The 20963-nt window shown below is 39.4% G+C and overlaps 4 protein-coding genes across 4 annotated transcripts; 3 read left to right on the top strand and 1 right to left on the bottom strand.

Moving 5' to 3' along the window:
- The first annotated feature begins 184 nt into the window (after positions 1 to 184).
- On the top strand, positions 185 to 1180 carry LOC132595081 (putative antiporter CaxA). Its single transcript, XM_060293189.1, has one exon. The coding sequence runs from the start codon at positions 185 to 187 to the stop codon at positions 1178 to 1180; it is 996 nt and encodes a 331-aa protein (XP_060149172.1).
- Positions 1181 to 1199: 19 nt separating this feature from the next.
- On the top strand, positions 1200 to 3455 carry LOC132595080 (guanosine-3',5'-bis(diphosphate) 3'-pyrophosphohydrolase-like). Its single transcript, XM_060293187.1, has one exon. The coding sequence runs from the start codon at positions 1200 to 1202 to the stop codon at positions 3453 to 3455; it is 2256 nt and encodes a 751-aa protein (XP_060149170.1).
- Positions 3455 to 4111, top strand: LOC132595079 (ATP-dependent dethiobiotin synthetase BioD 2-like). Its single transcript, XM_060293186.1, has one exon. It carries the CDS (start codon positions 3455 to 3457, stop codon positions 4109 to 4111), a length of 657 nt encoding a protein of 218 aa, XP_060149169.1.
- Positions 4112 to 11388: 7277 nt separating this feature from the next.
- On the bottom strand, positions 11389 to 12279 carry LOC132595078 (uncharacterized ABC transporter ATP-binding protein YhcG-like). Its single transcript, XM_060293185.1, has one exon. The coding sequence runs from the start codon at positions 12277 to 12279 to the stop codon at positions 11389 to 11391; it is 891 nt and encodes a 296-aa protein (XP_060149168.1).
- Positions 12280 to 20963: the final 8684 nt, after the last annotated feature.

Raw genomic sequence — 20963 nt, 5'->3', positions numbered from 1 at the left:
TTTAGAATCCACTTACAGCTATATATTCAACCGAATTAAATAAAATAGCTAAGAGATAGGCTTAATTATTAGCAAAAAAGCTTTTTTATCATTATTTTTGTTACCCTACACCATTAGCCCTTTCTATATAGACAGAAAGGGTTTTGTTGTAAACCACAGAATAAAGATTTATTAAAGTGTATCAATGTTACTAGATATAGTATTATTTGTTGTTTCAATCCTTCTCATATTAGGATCAGCAAACCTGCTCACCGATGGTGCAGCAGGCTTGACACGACGTTTGGGAATAAACCCCTTAGTTATAGGGCTGACGATTATAGCTTTTGGGACTTCAGCACCCGAGCTGGTAGTAAGTCTTAGCTCTGCTCTGAAGGGCAGTGGCGATATTGCCCTTGGGAACGCTATAGGAAGCAATATATTCAACAACCTTGCAGTCATTGGTATCACAGCTATGATAAGTCCTCTGGCCGTTAAGAGCAGTACGATCAAGAGAGAAATCCCCTTGCTATTCCTAGGCTCTCTTGTGCTTGCTGTAATGCTCCTAGATAATCTCTTTGGACAAAGTTTAGGCAGCCTCATACTGACAAGAGGAGAGGGGTTAACTCTACTTGCTTTCTTTGCGATTTTCTTGGCTTATAGCCTTGCCATTGCTAAAGATGACAGTAATTTGCCCATCTCTCCAGACTCTGAAAGCTCGCAGACAGAAGATAAAAGTAATACTGAACGCCCCCTCTATTGGCTAATTATCTTCATTATACTAGGTCTTGCAGGATTGGTTTTCGGCGGGGATCTATTCGTCTCATCATCTGTAAACTTGGCACGAATCTTTGGAGTCTCTGAAGGAATGATAGGACTAACGATTGTAGCCCTAGGGACTTCATTACCCGAGCTTGCGACAGCTATTATAGCCGCCCTAAAGAAAGAACCTGAACTTGCAATGGGTAATGTCGTTGGATCAGGAATCTTTAATATATTCTGCATCTTAGGGCTTACCGCTAGCGTTAGTCCATTTGAGATTAAGGATATTAGCACCGTAGACATTATCATACTCGTCTTATCCTCTATGCTACTCTATTTGTTTGGGGCATTTTTTGGGGATAAGGTCATCAAACGCTGGGAAGGGGCAATGTTAGTCTTATTTTTCCTTGCCTACAACGTCTATCTAATTGGGACAGTTTAATTAAAATTAGCACACTACGATGAAAACCGTTGATTTTACACAAGAAGAATTAGCCTCAATACATAAAGCTTATGAAGAGCTTGAACAGGTTTATATAAGTTCACCACATAGTAAGAAGGTAGAACGCATACGCTCTGCCTTTGAGTTTGCCCTTAAAGCCCACGGCAAGGTTAGACGCAAAAGTGGAGAGCCATACATTCATCACCCTATAGCAGTGGCTCGTATCGTCTGCGAAGAAATGGGGCTAGGCTCAACCTCTATCTGTAGTGCCCTATTGCACGACGTTGTGGAGGACACGGACTATACGGTGGAAGATATTGCGAAGCTTTTTGATGATAAAATAGCCGAAATCGTAGATGGACTAACTAAAATCAAAGGAGAAAAGCTTATTGGCTACGAGAAATCTCTTCAGGCAGAGAACTTCCGAAAGCTGATCTTTACGATGAACGATGACCCACGTGTCGTCCTAATTAAAATAGCAGACCGCCTGCACAATATGAGGACATTAGGCTCTATGAGAGCCGACAAGCAGAAAAAGATTGCAGGAGAAACCTTGGAGTTTTTTGCTCCTTTAGCCCATAGACTAGGGCTATATGCGATCAAATCGGAGCTTGAGAAACTTAGTTTCCGTTACGATCAGCCTGAGCGTTATCAGGAACTCAGCGACAGACTAGTCAAATACAAAGATGGCGTTGATGAGTTTTTTGAATCCTTCATTGCTCCGATCAAGAAAAGACTTGATAGAGCTAAGATCAAATATGAGATTAAGTATCGCATCAAAAATGTATATTCTATCGCACAGAAGATGAGGCGTAAGGGTTTGACCTTTGAGGAAATGTCAGACATCTTTGCTATCAGAATCATTTTTGACACTGATCATATCGAAGACGAAATCCCTGTCTGCCGTCAGATACAATCTTATATAGAGCAAGCCTATGCCACTCGTCCTGATAGAATACGTGATTGGCTTGCTATCCCTAAGCCCAATGGTTATCAAGCTCTACACGTTACTGTTATGCTTCCTGACGCTCAGCAGGTAGAGGTGCAGATCCGTAGCCGAAGAATGCACGACATAGCAGAACTAGGTGTCGCAGCCCATTGGCGTTATAAAGAGCGTGTAGAAGGGACTGAGAATCTTATCTTAGATCAGCTTTTGGCACAAATCAGAGATATTCTAGAGTTCCCAGACACAAGTGCAATGGAACTGCTGAATAACTTCAAGTCAAGCCTCTATGCCAATGACATCTTCGTCTTTACCCCTCGTGGCGATATGTATCGTTTGCCAATGGGTGCTACGGTCTTAGACTTTGCTTATGCAATCCATAGCAAGCTTGGAGACGAATGTCTAGGTGCTAACATTGACCATAAGCCCAAGGCAATCAATCATATCTTAGAACGAGGCGACCGCATTGAGATCCTTAGTATTGAAGATGAAGTTCAATGTAAACCTCATTGGCTTGATATAGTCGTTACACCTAAAGCAAAGGTGGCCATAAGAAGCACGCTGAGACGTGAGCAGAAAAAGTTGCGTAGCTCTGGGCAGGAGGAATTAGAGGCTATCTTTAAGGAGTTTGACCTAAATCCTACACAAGGTTTAATAGATAATTTGCTCAATTTCTATGCTCTGAAGAGCCAAGATGAACTATATGTTAGTATAGCCTTAAACGAGATAAAGCTTAAGCAGGATATTAGTAAGATAGAGACCGCTGTGGCTCAACAAGGTCGCACTTTTGACATTAAAGAAATCGTTAATTACATTGTAGGTAGTAAGAAAACAGAGAAGGTTACACCTCAAGAAAGTCTTCAACCACTTATTGATCAAAAAGAGACCTTTATACTCCAAGCCCAAGATAAGGGCAAGAGTTATGTCCTAGCTAGCTGTTGTAAACCAATCGTTGGCGATGAGATCGTAGGCAGAATCAAAGCTGATAATCAAGTATGCGTCCATCGTAGTTCTTGTCCTAGAGCAATGGAGCTTAAAAGTGTACAGGGAGATAAGATTGTTGCGACTGCCTGGGCAGATACAATGAACAAAGCTCTACCATCAAGTATCTTCATCAGTGGTGTAGATGCTAAGGGCTTACTCGTAGCAATATGCTCCACAATTTCGGATCGCTTCAGTATAGATATTAGAGATGTGAATGTAACGGCAAGCAAAGGCATCTTTGAAGCTTATTTTGAACTTAGTATCCAAAATGTAAGTCAGCTTGAGAAGCTCTGCTCAGCCCTTAAGGAATTGGATAATGTAATTTCTGCAAAACGTATTGAGCTGTAATGAAGAAACGTAGCGAACACACAATCTTCATCAGCGGTATAGATACGAATATAGGAAAGACTTATGCCACTGCCTATCTTATCAAAAAGCTAAGAGCGGAAGGCTTTCGCTGTACCTCTCAGAAGATGATACAGACTGGAAATAAAGATTATTCCGAAGATATTCAGAAACATAGAGAGCTACTTGGCGAAAAGCTTCAGGAAGAAGACCTCAACAGAACGACAGCCCCTATTATACTTTCCTATCCAGCTTCGCCCCATCTAGCGGCAAAGCTGGATCAAGTAAGCGTTGATCTTAACAAACTCAATCAAGCAACCAACATATTGCTAAATGATTATGATTATGATTTTGTGCTATTAGAAGGCGCAGGAGGACTAATGGTTCCGATAAGAGAAGATTATCTAACACTTAACTTTATTCAAGAAGAAGCCTATCCCCTAGCCCTAGTTACCTCAGGTCGTTTGGGAAGCCTGAATCATACGCTACTAAGTTTGGAAGTCTGTAAGCTACGTCAGTTGGAAGTACGCTACCTCATTTATAACCATTACCCTAAAGTGGATGGCATCATAGAGACTGATAGCCTAAACTACCTTTCTCTGTATCTAGAAAAGCATTTTCCTGAGACTAAGCTCCTTGAACTAGAACTTATTGATTAAGCAAAGAAGAGATAAGTACAGAAGATCGCTGTTATTGCTCCTACAAGATCAGCAATGAGCGAATAAGTTACGAGATACTTCGTTCGGCTGATACCGACAGAGCCTAGATATAGAGCAATGACATAAAAGGTTGTATCACTTGTTCCTTGGACGGTACAGCACAGACGACCAACGAAGCTATCAGCACCATAAGTTTGCATAGCATCAACCATTAAGCCCCTAGCACCACTACCGCTGAGGGGCTTCATCATTATTGTGGGGATAGCTTCTACCCATTGGGTATCCAAGCCAATCTTGGCAACGAGATAAGTAAAGCCCTGCATTATGAAGTCCATTGCCCCAGAAGCACGAAAGACGCCAATGCTAACCAGCATTGCCACAAGGTAAGGGATAATCATTACGGCAGTAGAGAAACCCTCCTTAGCTCCCTGAATAAACACGTCATAAGCATTTATCCCCTTCCTTAGAGCAGATAGTAAAAAGGTCAGGATAATCGTCATCAGTAACAGAGCTGAACAGCCTGTGCTGAGCCTACTGAAGCTTTGATGGTCTAGGCTATGAGCTAAATAGATTATGCCAGAGAAAAGTAGTAGAAAGCTTAGAAAGAAGATGATTAAAGGTTTGTTCCAAAGATTGATTCGCTGTTTGAGAGCGACCAACAGCATCGTTACAAGGGTAGCTACCGAGGTTGCCATTAGGATAGGAAGAAAAAACGTCTGCAGGGTTCGCCGCTCCTGCCTGCATCCTAAAGGCAATAATAGAGGTTGGGATTAGCGTTAGCCCACTTGCATTCAGTGCAAGAAACATTATCATCGCATCGCTCGGACTCTCTTTATCCTCGTTCAGATGCTGAAGCTCCTGCATAGTCTTCAGCCCTAGAGGCGTAGCAGCATTATCAAGCCCAAGCATATTAGCTGATATATTCATAAATATATTCCCAAATACTGGGTGATCCTTCGGCAAAGAAGGAAAAAGACGAAGCAGTATAGGCGAAGCTAAACGAGCTAAACTACGTGTAATTCCACTTTCCTCTGCAACCTTAAGCAGACCTAACCACAGACAAAGAATACCCGTTAAATAGAGAGCTATTTCAAAGCCATTCTTTGCCTGAGCAAAGCTTGACTCCATTATTGCTTCAAAGACTGAAAAGTCTCCCGTAAAAATCAGCTGAATAAAAGCTATTATTATAGCAATAACAAAGAAAGCGATGAATATATAATTTAAGACCATTCTTCTTACATATGATAGTTAAAGCCAAAACTTAGCAACTCATTGACCTGAAGATAACGTTGCCAACCCTCCAAAGCAGGAACAGAATCATCATAACGTAAGTTGAGGTTAATACGAGTAGAAAAATAGCGTCCAATCTTCATATTTAAGGTGTTTTCCCACTCCGTCTCAATATGGCTATAAGAGGTGTTGAAGGTAAAGACGAGAAGTCCAACTAATATCCATATTGAACTGCCAACTAATATCGGCACGGATCGTAGAACCCAAGCTATAGTCGCTCATCTTATCAGGGCTAAGACCATAACGGCTTAGCTCAATATCATCTCGCAAACTTTTCTTGTAGGTAAATGACAGCGGAGCTATATTCGTTGAGATGCTGAACTTACTCCCATAGATACGCCCTTTCTTACTATAGGCGAACTTCATACCCAGACCCGAGTTCAGATTAAAAGGTGCAAAGAAAGCCGACTGCAATAAGTCTTTATCCTTCTGATTCTTATAGGTATTAAAGAGTTGTGTCCTCAGCTCCGCATCAAAAGAGTAGTACCAATTCCCCTTGGCTTTCAGACCAAAGTTGGATCTTAACCTAAGTAAATCGTCTGATATTTTATAACCGCCTGAGCCCTTATCCGTATCAGCAGAATAAATACCTAGCTTGTCTTCCAACTCATTATTCCAGATAACCTTACCGTCCAATGAACGATATTGCAAAGCCAAGTAATGACGTGTATGTAAGTTCATATTACTTTGTCCTCCTTTATACCAGTTGGCAGATATATAGTTCTGAGATAATTGAATACTACTTTCAAAGTTCGTCAGCCAATGTTTCTTATCAAACTTTTTAAGTTGCAAAGACTGCACGATATTATTCATCTCTCCACGATCAATATGCTGAGTCTTTAAGGTTGGTACACTCTTAGAGGCTAATTCTAGAGCTATATTCATCTTCAAAGGTAATCCTTCAAATAAATCAAACTTATTCATCTGCAAGTTCTTCATCAAATTAAGATAAAGAGCTTGTTCACACTCTAAGAGATCTAGACGTTGATTGAGGTCAGGGCTAATTAATAAACTATTTATCACTCCTCCCTGCTTAGTCAATAGGCTTGCATTGAACTGATAAAGCGTATCAATCTCAAGTAAGGCTTTAGCTTTCTGATACTCGTCATTATCAATCTTATAATAAGTCATCGGAAGGTTCAGAATCCCTGATAGAAAACTTCCTTTATTTTCAGCTAAGAAGTCCTCAGAAAGATAATAACGCACAAGAGGAGATGGCCTAAGGACACTATCCTGTAAGGTGTCCAAAGAGCTTACCAGACTCTCCCCAAGCAGACTACTTGCCCTAAAATACTCTTGTCTATTAGGTAAGCTTAACAAGTAAGATAAGTTTTCCTCATCTTTACTAAAATCCTGAGCCTTAAGCTCTAGGCAAGGCAAGCAAACAAACAGCATCAGGAGAAACAGCTCCTTACAATGCTTACTCAACTGAAACTTCATTTTATCTTTCAAGGAAAATTCTATTTTTCTTTCAACGTAATTCACGACCTATATATTGCCACAAAGATAAATAAGAATTAGGAATAAGTAATTGACATATTCTAAAAAGTTGGTAATAATAATAAGGTAAGATTATAGATAATTCTCAACTTTTCAGTACACGACACTTATTTTATTTGAACTATCTTTGTGTTGTAAATGTTAGAAATACACTATTAGTCTAATAAGAGCTAAAATAACTCAGAAATTAAAAATGTCTCAAACAAAGAATCATAGCAGGATACTAAGCTGTCTCCTAACCCTTTTCATTCTATCCTCTTGTTATCAATACGATCCTATTGAATCAAAAGAACGAATCCTTGAAAGCCTTAAGAAAGGACGCAAAAAGAAAGATCCTAACAAAAATGAGATTATACCGATAGAACCTAAAGATGAACCTCAACCAGACCCTGAGACTAATAAAGAGCTTGGAAATGGAATACAAGAAGTCCTAATACACTTTGGCTTTGATAAATGGAAGCAAAAACCTAATATGCCCTATTTTATACCTGTCAATAGAGACTCGGAAGACCCCCGCTCGTAGTTATTGGGTCTCAGCAAGCAATAGGGGTTATACTAATTTTAGCTCAGATTTAGCAAAATACCCTGTTTTAGAATTGAAGGAAGGTTACAAAGGTTCTGCCGTCAAACTCATCAGTCGCCCCCCTATTGGTGCTAAGGCTCCTTTTGCACCTCAACTACTAGCAGGTTCGCTCTATTCAGGTTTAATGGTAGGTGGTGCTATGAATCAAAATCCGACTCGCTTTGGACAGACTTGGAACTACGAACCATTACGCCTCAAGGTCTTCTACAAATATAACGCAGGCAATCAAGCAATTAATAATTTACAAGGAAAAGACAAAGGAGCAATCAACGCTGTGCTTTATGATGTAACTTATGATCAAAGTTACCTAGATAAAAATACCATTAAAGATGATAGCCGTATCCTACTAAAAGCCTACCAATTGGTAGAAGATCAAGCTGAATGGACCGAGTTAAATATAGATTTTAAAGTCATTAACCAATCTCTATATAAGAAGTTCAACCTGAATAAACGGAAATATCGTTTAGCTATTATTTTTTCATCAAGTGCTAAAGGAGATGAGTTCATAGGGGCTCTAGGTAGTACACTCTATATAGACGAACTAAGTATTATTTCAAAAGGAAAAAGCACAAAACAAGCTCCAAGCAATGGCAATAGTCAGGGTAAAGATCCCAAACAAGGTACAGAGACGACCTTGATTAACTTTGATCAATGGAAAGAGCTTAACGGAAAACATGGAAAATATGGAGAAATTATCACAGACGAAGGAGAACTAAAATGGGTTGCCCCCAACAATGAACGTTATGATAAGGTAGCTTGGCCTAAACCATGGTATAGCTATAGCTACCCTGTTACAGAACTAAAAGAAGCTAAGTCTGCATCAGGTTGTCTCTTGATAACACGAGGTTCCTATCTTAAGAAACCAAATTATGTTATCGCAGGAGAGATCTATAATGGCTATACCAAACCCAACCGAATGGGAGAAGATTGGATTAAAGGAGAGCCTATTCAATTAAGCTTTAACTATAAATATAGTTCTGGCAATAGCACCGTATACGGAGGACTTCAAGGAAAGGATAAAGGTTCTGTTAGGGCAATTTTCTATGAAGTTACAGACGACAACTCCTACTACATAAACGAAGAGGAACTTAAGCAAGAAAATAATGACCGTATTGTATTAGAGACATATCAAGATTTTGGAGATCAAAACTGGGGGCAAGAAATGACTCTTGACTTTGAGGTTAAAAATGAAACTCGCTATAAAGCACTAAACTTTAAGACGAAGAAATATCGTTTGGCTATCATTTTTACGTCAAGCTATAAGAGCCTCGAAGGAAAAGGGGTATGGGATAGTACTCTAAAACTTGATGATGTCAAAATTATATCAAAAAAGAAATAAGACAATGAAACGTATATTATTATTACTTAGTTTAGGTTTATTTACCACTACAATATGTTCAGCTCAGGAACAAAGTAGAAATAAAACCATCACTTGGCAAGCCTTCGCTGGACTCAACTTAGGGGCAAGTTCTCCCATTCCTAAACCTGAAGGAGTAAAAAAAATCTATGCTTGGTACCCAAACTCAAACCCTAGCTTCGGAATGACAGCCCTCTGTCATTTCAGAGGGAATAAATATCATAGCCTAGGAATATCTATAATGGCTGAAAGAAAAAGCTTCAGTGCAACGACTAAGCTTCTTAATCTACAAATAGGTGAAGCTGAAAGCAAGGAAACAATCTCAGGTAATCAAAGAACATCATTTGAAGCTCGTTATCTCAGTTTGCCTATTTTCTATAACGCTAGCCTTGCTCAAGAACGCATAAATCTCTACCTTGGAGCTTATGCCTCTCTCCTACTAAAGTCAGACTTCCAAATTATCTTAGATACAGATCCAAATACTTTAGACGAAAGCACTTTCATTCGCAAGAGTCTGAACGATGTCGTTAGTCCTATGGACATAGGATTAGTCTTCGGAGGAGATTTCTTTTTTACGGAATCTCTGGCTTTCACAATGAGAATGACTTCAGGACTCACGAGTGCTACAAAGAGCAATTTCACCCAAATTAGTGGACAGAACTTACATAACTTATACGCCTTTCTAGGGATTAGCTATCGCTTCAAATAAAATCATTTACCCAAAATCAATCAATAGAGCCTGAAGTTTCGTTACCTCAGGCTCTATTGATTTTATTTATATATTGGCAGGATTAGATCTTATTCATTAAGCCTTAGCTTAAAGTATTTATCTAATTCGCTCTCAAAAGAGATTCTAACTGGGAAAAACCACGAGGAAAGCTTTTCCCAAGAACTTTTCGCCGACTCTAACTCAAGCTGAGCCAAACAAGATAAGCTCTTATTGTCAATGGCGTAGAAATAGCGTTTCCCCGCTCTATCAATCTCTACATTCCAGTCAAACATATTTCCAAGAATGATTAAATCATCTGTATGAGGGTTGAAAGGAGGCAGACCAATAGACGTTAATTTCAGAGAGCCTTGCTCTAGGGCATAGAATTGCCCATCCTTGTCTAGAAGAAAAGCTAAGAAGCGTCTATCAGGATACTCAGTTACATAGATATGCTCAATAGGCTCTTTTAGATTATGTTTAATTTGCTTGATAAAAGGCTGAGCCTCTGCCATCTTAAAATGAAAGAGCTGATCTTTACGATCACTCAGGATATAGCCTTCATCATAATCTTTCTTAGGTGTTGGGTTGCCTCCAATAGCCTTAATAGGGAAACTTACCCCTGCAGTCTTCATCGCTTTAGTATAAAGTTCGGACTTCTCTTGATAGAGGCTATTGTCTTCCATATTGATGAACTCAATCCCCTCGTCCGTTAGCCTAAAAATATCATTAGGGTAAGTCAAACTGATACGTTTGGGCTTACTCTCCATCAGAGGATAAAGCGGAACTGTATGCTGATTAATCGTCTGTGGTTCAAGTGTGAAATAAAAATTAGCGTCCTGAATAAGCTCTGGAGATATAGCTTGCCCAAGAATGCTATCAGGCAGACGATGCTCCATCATCAACATAGGATAGCTTAGGGTTGGCAGGAGGCTATCAGCTTCGTACTGAGTGAAGCTATTCCCCTTCCTATCTCTATAATAAACACTATCGCCTATATGTTCCTGAAGTAAGAAATCCTGATCTACAGAACTATAGATAACGAATTGTGGATTATTTGCCTCTTTGGTCAGGAAGTCATAAGTAGCAGGCAAGAGCCAAGCCATTAGACAGCATACAAAAAAGTAATAAGCGTATTTGAGTAGTCGGTTATTCATAATATAGTTAGTTAGAAATCCCTTTTTTGAAACGTAATACAGAGAGCCACACCCAAGAGACTATGAAAAGCGAGCTAGCAAAGAGTAGGAGCAATGAGCTATTATAAGCTTCAGGGAAAGGGTTGCTGTACATTAAGAAGAGGCATAAGACTGCCGTGAAACTATTCCATAGTCTTCGCTTCCACGAAGGCTCTACTACGATCCAAGCCGTGAAGCCGTAGCACATAAGCCCTGCTATGTACCAAGGCAGAGTGGTAAGCAGTATTCTGCTCTGCATCTCCCAAGGGAAGAAATGCTGTACGATACAATAGCTACAAAGCAGGTTAATCCCAAAGACAAACAAAAGCAAAAGGAAACCATAGCTCGCCATACAGCAGACGATGCGACGGCTACTTAAAGGTAGATGAAAGGTTAGTTTGAGACGCTTCTGATAAATCTCTGGAAGATACTGAGCAAGGGCAATAAGCAGTCCGACAAGCACAGGGACGTAGGCAAATAGCTCAAAGTAAATAAGCTCTTCATTCAGGACGGTTAGACAGATGGACGAGCCTGAACTTGTCTGAAAAGCCTTGATAATATCCAAGGCGATATAGCCAATCATTGCGGAAGAGATAAGTAAGCACAGCAGAAGGACATACTTAGTTTTAAGCCACTCTTTATAGAAAATTGATCTTATCATAGTATTTAGTATTTACCTGTTAGCCCAATGAATATATCCTCTAGACTCATCTCTTCCTCAGAGAAGTCTCCGTAGTCTAAGCCTAAGTTCCTAAGTTCTTGCTCCACCTTATCTTTGGACTGATAGCTATACAACTCCCAACCAGACTTATGCTTCTCAAGGGCATAAATAAATTCATACCTTTTCTCTGATAAATCTGGACTTTCACTTAGACTTAAGCGATATTTATGAAAGTCCTGCATCAGCTCTTTCACTGGCTTTTGGACAAGAATATTTCCATAATCTAAAATGATGCAGTCATCAATGAAACGTTCTAAATCCTGAATGATATGAGAGGTAACGAAGACCGTTTTCTCCTCACTACTACAATAATCTTTTAGGTAATCAATAAAAAGTCTTCTATATCCGGGGTCTAGGCCCATAGAGAAGTCATCAAGAATAAGCAGATCAGCATTCTGTGCAAGAATTAAGCCCAAAGCTACCTGAGATCGTTGTCCACAAGACATAGATTGTATCTTCTGTTTGGGATCAATCTGTAGCTTGCTGATTAACTCATAATAAACAACCTTGTTCCATTTGGGATAGAAAGAGCTATAGAAACGCTCTATCTCTACAACATTCATAAAAGCAAACTGCTGATGCCCCTCAATAAGCAGAGCAATACGCTCTCTAGTCTGTGGCTTCATTTGTCTGATGTCTTCTCCAAAAAGCCGACACGTTCCACTCCTAGGCTCTAGATAACCATTAAGGATATTGATCGTCGTTGTCTTACCTGTTCCATTCTTCCCTAGAAGCCCCAAGACTTTACCTTTCTCTATGGAGAAGTTTAGATCTTCATATATTAACCTTTTACCATAATAATGGGTTAGATTCTTACATTCAATTACTGTATTCATTACTTTTTCTTGATTAAATAACTGCTCTCTTGATTAGGTAAAAAGTCTGCAGTCGAATTATTCGTATCCTGAAGAATAACACGCTCTCCTTTTCTCCCTATAGCCTTACGCTTAGATACTTTATTATATTCAGAGACATCACAATAAGTAAAACCTGCATCAAGATAAGCTGGGAAAAGCATTTGATTAATCTTAGATGCACGTTCTCCTATATGTACAGCATCTATAATATCTTTATTTGGAATTGCGTAGGAATGGACATAATCACCATTATTCTCACGTTCTTTTACAGCCTTATCCTTTAGATAATCTTTAATACTTTGTCCCTCTTTTGGCTTAAAGATAAAATAGGCTTCATAAGGACTTAAGTGCATTGGAGTAATCTCTGTCTCTATATAAACTAGATTGAGATTTACAACTTCAGGATTGTCTATTCCTGAAAGGCTATTTTCTGAATACATTTCAAAGTTAGCTCCTGATAGGTCATAGAGAGAGGCTTCATTTTCCTGATGATGATTAATTGCTGATACGGCAAGCAGAAGCTTTCCTCCTGCCTCTATTGGATAATCTCGTCCACGTCCTGGAACTTGCACAATATAGAATGGCACTGAAGAGTCTCTATACTTAGACCAAATGTTGTAATCCTCATTCGTGAGCATATAGCAACGAGAGAAACACAGACCATCAGCATAAATCCGTTCATCAGAATTATTATATAGTTCAACATAACCATCTTGAAAATAAGGCAGACCGTGAAGTGTTTCATTCGCCGTGAAATGAAGTTCACTGATTAGCCAATTCTTTGAAAAGAAAGCATTCTGTAGCTTTAAGCTTAACTCTATATTCTCTTCTCCAACATAGATATTATCCTTACGAGCATTATACGTTTTATCATTAGAGCTATTTTCATTCTTTAACTCTAAATTATAGATACCGCTTTCAAGCTCAAAGTGCAATAAAGTTTCCTTTCGTGTATAATAGCTTAGTGTATCATTCGTATGGCGATTAACGACGATCAAAACTAAGCGATCATTAGCATCTAAACTATAATCACTTGGGTAGTCTATGTTCAGGCTAATAGCCGTCTTAATAGATCCATTATCAAGTTCAACCCCTACATCTTGACAGGAATATAAGAGATATAAAAAGGATAAAGCAAAATATATTAAACGTTTCATTAGCTTAGAAGATTAGTTTTAATTCACTACTCAAGTAATCTTGACCGAGGTGTCCAAAATACTTACGATAGGAGCTTTCAAAGCTCAGGCTATAAACCCCAAAGTTCTTCATCAATCTTAGCGAGCAACCTAAATACTGATAGTCTGCATTCAGATAGTCATAATAAGATTTAGATAAGGCTATTGGAAAAGTCTCACTTTGGTTGCGTGCTGTCGGTAGTTTGCTTGCCTTAGAGAAAGCCTTACGATGCCCCCAGTCTAGGGAAGAAGAAGCATAAAGACCTTGAGTGGTACAAGGAATGTAACGAACTCCTAAACTAAGTTCATTCCCCAAGCCCTCAGAGCCTGCCTGATAGTCCTCTCTATAGTGCTCTATATAGTTTCTGTAGACATTACTATAATCCACGAAGAGCCTTAATTGAGCTAGACTAGGGCGATAGCTATAATGCAGAGATAGTATATTAGAAAACTTATTTAGACTATGATTCCTATTTCTGACAAGGAGTTTATAGCCCATAATGTCAGGGTTACGATGCACTAGGTATTGTTCGTATTGATTCTCTGCTCCGACGGCATACATAAACTCTGTGCTATTGCTAAACTTCAAATCTATCTCCTCAGGAAAAGCATAAGCCAAGTAGCCCTGTATTTGCCCTCGTTCTAAGGCATTCAGTTCACGCTCGTGCGAATGAATACCACTAACCCCATCAAAGGCAAGCCTTAGCTGAGCCATCAAGCCTCCTGAAGAGGTTAGAGATTTGTTACTTGGCAGGACAGCTAGCGTCAGTTCATATTTATCAGCATAGAGATAACGCTGATAACTATCCCCCTGCTCAGAATACATATAGTCATACAAACCTAAGCCCCTAATTGAATAAAAAAGCTCCTGTTTGCCTGCCTGACGGATTAGGACATCTGCCTCTTGCTGATAATGATTGTAAGAGAAGCTTATGGCTAGACGTTGAACTTCCGAGTCATAAGCAAAAGCAAATATAAAGCTGTAATCAGAGACTCTATTCTCTGGTCGTGGATCAGATAAGCGATAGCCCACAGCTCCTGTATAAGTAGCACCTAGTGCTAAATTAAGCTTTCCTATCGGTTTTGTGTAAGCTCCTGAAAGACGATAACGTTCCCTATGATAATCTCCTCCCTTAGGCTCAGCAATTAAATAAGGATAGAAACGCTGATAATCTACTACATCTGTCCCAAGTGTCCTTTTATTCAAGATACGTTCATAGACTGCTTTGCCCCAAGCATAGGATTTATCCTTATTCTGCACTAAACCCTCTGCATATAAACGATGATCTAATACTTGCAGTCCTTCATAGGGATTAAAACTTTTTTCTTCTTGATACTTAGTAAATAGATTTTGGTAACCCAATTCAGCCCTGTTATTATAAGGCAATAAACTTATATTAACAGGATTCAGCTTTAACTCCTTAGACAAGCCTTTATAGAAGGCTGTCTCATAGTTTGAGTAAACCACAGGGGAATCACATTCTAATACCTGACCTTGCATCCTATCTTGAGCTAACAATCTGACAGAAGCATTAAAAGAGCATATGAGCAATAGACTTATATTAAATAAAAGTTTCAACATAGTCATTAGATTTTAATGTTTATCTCAGAGCCAAAGTAAGGACCTCGTCTAATTTTATCATAGATACCAAACTTATCATAATAATAGGGACTATGAAAGATCAAACGATTGACAAAGAAGGCCAAGCGTATATGCTTACCAAAATCTTTCGTAACTTTCAGATCAAGAGATGCTTTTAGCGGAGTCCTATCTGGAACAAAGTAAATATCGGGTTTCGTCAAGACCAAATACTGTAACTCATCAATCCTTTTCGCCTCCTCATCAAATGGCTTTTTCACAAGATCCAAGCCAAAATAATGCTCAGGGACTCCGTCATAATAACGATCTTGATAATGATAGAACCATACAAACTGTAGTTTAGTTGTAAACATCAAACCATACTCAGGAATATGTGTATTCAACCAAAGATTCGTATTAAAAATTGATTTATAATTTGCACGATGATGACCATAATAGCCTACATAAGGAAAACTCTTACCATTAAGGCGAACATCAGGGCGATATAGCACAGGCTTACTAACGTCGTAATAGGTTCGGTAATAAGCCCCATTAATTTCAGCTGAAGTCTTTAACAAAGGGATTTTAGGAACTGTCAGGCTATATTCCAAGCCAACTTTACGAACTAGCTCCCCATTATCAGGTAAAAGATATTCATAAAGACGAGTAAAATCTTTCACTTTCAGTAATTTCTTATTGATCGCCTGCCCAATACTCCCCTTATACTCATATCTGTTATAGCTGATTTTATCAAAGTTAGATTGATAAACAAAACCCCGCTTATCCTCTTCATAGAATCCTAGTAGCTCTAGTCGCCAATCACCAAGTTTATAAACAAATTCTAATTCATATTTATCATTGACATTAGGTCTAAGGCTGTAATTCTTAGCCTCCTGCATCATCGTCGTTATAAGGAGGTAACGATCTTCTTTTTTCGGCGTAAAATAGTCAAAGGACTTATAATCACGATAGAAAAGAGCTGGTTCTAAAAGGTCTAAGGTCGGATACTTAACGCCACGACCATAGCCCAAACGGAAGCTAAGCTGATTGCTCTCCCCAAGAAGTTCGTATTTCGGCAAGTGGTAAGAGAGGTTCAACCTTGGCTCAAAGAAGGTCTTAGCACTTAGATTATGATAAGCCTTATTCACAGCAGGCATTCCTGAGAAGCGAAAACCTGTTTGCAGACGCAATTTATGTTCAGCTAACTTAACACTTAGACTATTCTCCACAAAGGCAGAAAGTCTCTGAAACGAAGGCAACACCTTAAAGGCTCGCGGACGTGAGGACATCGGACTATCAGGAAAAGGAGGGCGATAAATATCATATTGATAGCCATCTCCGAGGTTTACGTCATAGGAATAATCCAATCCCCAATCAACGAAGCCTCTAAGCCTATCAGCACCATAGAGGCTCTTACCTATGAGCGAAGCAAAAAAGCTTATTGGCTTATCCTCTAAGGTGTATTGTGTATTGTATTCTACTGGTAGATAAGTTCCTTCAAACTCCCCTGCTTCCTTGGACAAAGGCAGAGGCGTTGTACCTCCTGTGCTAACGATCATATCTCTGATAGCCTTCTCCTTAGTGTAGGAATAGCCTAAGTTCCATTCCAAACTTTTGAGCCATTTAGACTGACTATTGACTTGACCATTGTGATTAATAGAGATACGGCGATATTCGTCCCTATAGTCATTGATCAATTCCCCTAAATCCTGATCGGTCTTCTGTCCGTCCAAAGTCCCTATATAGGACAACTGCAGACCATAAGAGCAGTCTAATCCGCCCACATTACTCTGATTACTATAGTTAAGCATTCCTGTGTATCTGCTAAACTGCGACAGCGTCTCTCTAACACTAGGCTTAGAGTAGGCATAGTCAGTACCTAGATAGATGCTCCCCCATTGCTTGGGGAGCTGCAGTCCCTTGCCTAGATAGACCAGCTTAGTATTGGGATCAGCTTTAACACGAAGGCTTAGAGGTGAAGACCCTGATTTGGCTTTCGTGATGACAAGCCCTGAGGTCAGATTACCATACTTTGCGGGGGGAATCCCCTGTACCACCTCCACCTGCTCCAAGTGGTCGGTAGAGATGAGACGCAGGTCTGCTCCACCATTAACGGTATTCTTATTACGTTGCTTCTGATCCCCTAGGACACGATGCAGTGTAGCGTCGTTGCTCATTGGTACGCCATTGGTATAGATGGCCGTCCCAAGAGCGGTATTATTATCAGCCCCTGCCTGACGAGAGCTGATCTGCTCCACCTGATTCAGTCCTCCGTCTCGTGTCAGCTTCCCAGGGAGTAGCTGAAAGACGTCTCCAAGGGAACTAGGCTGAATATGCTCTAGGGCTTCCCGATGAATCGTGCGTGTACCGCTCTTGTACTTAGGAGCTTTAGCCATAACGACGAGGTTTCTCAGGCGAAAGCTTCTTATATCAAGTTTAATCGTCAGACTTTGGCTACTCTTTAGCTCAATAGTCTTCAAATAATCCTCATAAACAGACGATTCCACCGATAGCGTATAGACTCCTGCCTGTAGCTTATCAAAGGTGAATATCCCCAAACTATTTGTCCTCGTCTTCAGATCAAGCTCCAAGATACTCAGCCGAGCATAGGCAATAGGCTCACCCTCCATATTAAGGACACGACCACTAAGTCTAAGAGCCTGAGCCATTAGACTACAGACATTTAGACTTAGTGCCGTCAGTAAAATTAGCCTTAGTAAGTATTTCATCTATACTATATAGATAGCTTTAGAACCTGACCATTAGCCAAACGGAGGATATAGATCCCCTGAGCAAGGCGAAGGCTTTCTCCCTGATAAGCCTGTCCTCTATGAATCATTGCACCATTGATAGAATAAAGAATATAAGCCGTATTTCTTAGCCAAGTCAATCCTCCCTTCTGAACTGAAATATAATGTCCTTTCTCCTCAAGTGTATCTATAGCAGTAGTTGCCTTATTATTTAAACTTTTACGTCCAACATAGTAGTGGAAACCGTCAGGAGCATTACTCAAAGCATTAAGGCTAAAAACACTACCCTCATAATAACCTGAGAAATAAAATTGCTCATTTTTCTGATCAAAATAAATGGACTTTAATTCATCTAAGCCTGTAGAACCATAGGTGTAAAGCTTCTCTACTTCGCCATTATTTAAATCTAAGAGACCAATGTAGCTATCAGACTCACCCCAGCTAAGCGTTGGAGGATTTATAGCATCAAAAGTTTGATAGAAATCTCCTGCAATAATCAATTTATTATCTGCAGTCAAAGCCATAGCCTCTAAAACATTATCTTCATAATTAGCCCCAATAGGATAAATCTTTTCAGGCTTTTTCTGATTAATATCCCACTTAGCTAAAAAAGCACCATTTAAGTCCTTAGATTCCGTTCCTCCTTCAAGAACGAATTTCACATTCTCTCCAGACTTACCTCCCAAATAGATACCTGACTTATTTGCAATAATAGAATGTCCAAAAGTCCAAGATTTATCCTTACCTAACGAACGAACAGCCTTGAAGCGACTAGTATTCAGGTCAAGTTCAGCATAGATTAGCGATGAGCCATTTACTTTAAGTTGCTGATCTCCGTTGTAGAGCAATGGCTTTAGAGCATTTGTTGCACCTGTCAGCAGAATACGGTCTCCATAGCCTGTAATAGCCGAAAAGCTTATATCAGAGTCATCTGTAGCCATCATAGGATAGATCTTCTCTAGCCTAAGTGCCTGATCCAAAACAAAGACACAACTAAAAGTATTTGTAGCTCCAACCTTAACTTCTATACCGTCAAATGAAGGATTACCCCCAAAAGCATTCGTACATTCTGAATGTCCTAGAAGATAGGTTTTATCCTTATGTCTCAAAATTGCTGTTGGATATTCAATACGTCCTTTTGCTTCTATATTACTCTGAATAGTTCTAAAAGCTTGCAAGTTACCATCCAAGTCATAGACAGCAATATATAAATCATCATCACTCTTCTTTTCTGTAGGGATAATATGCTCTTTAATCCCTTTTTCGCCCTGTTCAGCAATAAGCTTTAGTTCTACAGAAGAATTGTTGCCATTAGGATTGCCACCATTAGCATAAGAGCCTGCAAGATAAAGTCTATCTCCTTCAATAGTTAAAGCCCTGGCAGATACATATACTCCGTCAATCATACGATACCATAGCAGCTCACCCTTGCTATCATATTTCATAAGCATTGCTACAGTCTTATCACCAAAGCTTACATCATTACTATCACCCAAATCTATGCCTTTACTAATTTTAGCAAATTGGTAGATATTACCGTCTTTGTCAGCTACAATGCTAGTCATTGGTTTACCGTCCATTGCTAATGGATTCTGTAGCTTAGCCCACTCTGGATAGAAGTTCTGTTTATCAGACTCTACCTGAGCTGCTAGTCTATCACTTGTCGCTAGCCCCAAGCTAACACATAGGGCTGTACTTAGTAGTTTCTTTATCATAAATTGATTATTAATTTTATTTCCACAAAAATACAGCTTGTTTATCAGCTTAACAAATACGAGCCTAGCAATTAGGAAACATTAGCATAAAATACCTATTTATAGTGATGAAAGAGAAAAGAACTATCCTATGTATGGATAGCTCTTTTCTCTTTACATACTAAAAAATCTAGCTAAATGGCACAAGTACTCGCCTATTATCTACGCCTACAGCATAGAGATAAACATCTTGATTAATGTCAAAGTAATACTTATTCTCACTACGAACTGAAGAACCTCCACTTGATTTTTGAGTATCAGCAGGATTCATCGTAAAAATATGATCCGTATGATAGAGGTTTAGTAAAGCTTCTGATCCGTTTCTAGTATCAAAGCCGTCGCCTACATAAAGTAAATGTTTATCATCACTATCATAAGGCTTATCCCAAATCTCATAAGCAACTACATTCTGCCAGCCAGCAATATGAATATAACGAGCCTCATTTACATCGCTATTCGTCTTATCCCACTGAGCAGGTGAGCCTTCAATGATGCTTGCATTAGTCTTAAACACCTCAACTGTTCTATCCGTCAAATACTCAAGAGGTATATCAGGTAATTTTGGCAAACCTAAAGCCTGAATGCGTTGCTTTACCTCATCAACACGAGCCTGTGTAACCTTAACTTTTGCAAAACCCCCATAGTCATTATTGAACGACGGTCCGTCAAAGGCTTTGAGATATCCCCACTTTTCAAAGAACTCTGTCAAGTCATATTTTGCAATTTTAGAAGCTACAAATGCAAACTCCGTTTGCTCCAAACCTGCTCCAGTATCTCCAAAGTTTGTACGTTCTCTCGTATTTGTACGATAGTATTCATACACATCAGGATAGAAACCGCCCTTATCAGCCTCCTTATCAGGTGTTCGTCCACAGACTTCTCCAAAGTATAGCTGTAACTGCCATAACGGAATCAAACGTTCGCCATTCTCCGACTCCGCTTGAGCCTTATTAGGAACTAGCATCATATTAAAAGCATTGGTATAGCGATTATTATTAGGACAAGCATTGATACTCTCCCACTGCGTACGAGACTGCTGACCAAAGATTGTAACCGTAATATACTTGGACATTATATTATTAGTAACCTCGCCTGTCCCATACCAGTGGAAGTCTCCTGTTTGGTTCATATGTCCTACCTCGTGAGCCTGTTCCCATAAGCTCCAACCAATCTTATTTTTTAGATGTCTCAGATTCAGCATATCTGCACTATGCCCTATACCAAAGGATACGTGGTGTCCAGTAGCATAAGCGGCTGAATAGTCATACATTGGATTGAAGTACATTCTATTCTTAAAGACCTTGTTGTACTTAAATAGCCCTAAGAACATCATTTCTTGTTCAACAATCTTATCATATAGATTTATAAGTTCAACCAACTCTTCATTCGTACGAGGATAATCTTT

Source organism: Globicephala melas, unplaced genomic scaffold, assembly GCF_963455315.2.
Source record: "Globicephala melas unplaced genomic scaffold, mGloMel1.2 SCAFFOLD_904, whole genome shotgun sequence".
Taxonomy (NCBI): domain Eukaryota; kingdom Metazoa; phylum Chordata; class Mammalia; order Artiodactyla; family Delphinidae; genus Globicephala; species Globicephala melas.
Note: the sequence above shows the minus strand (reverse complement) of the source record. Positions and strands in the feature narration are given on the sequence as shown.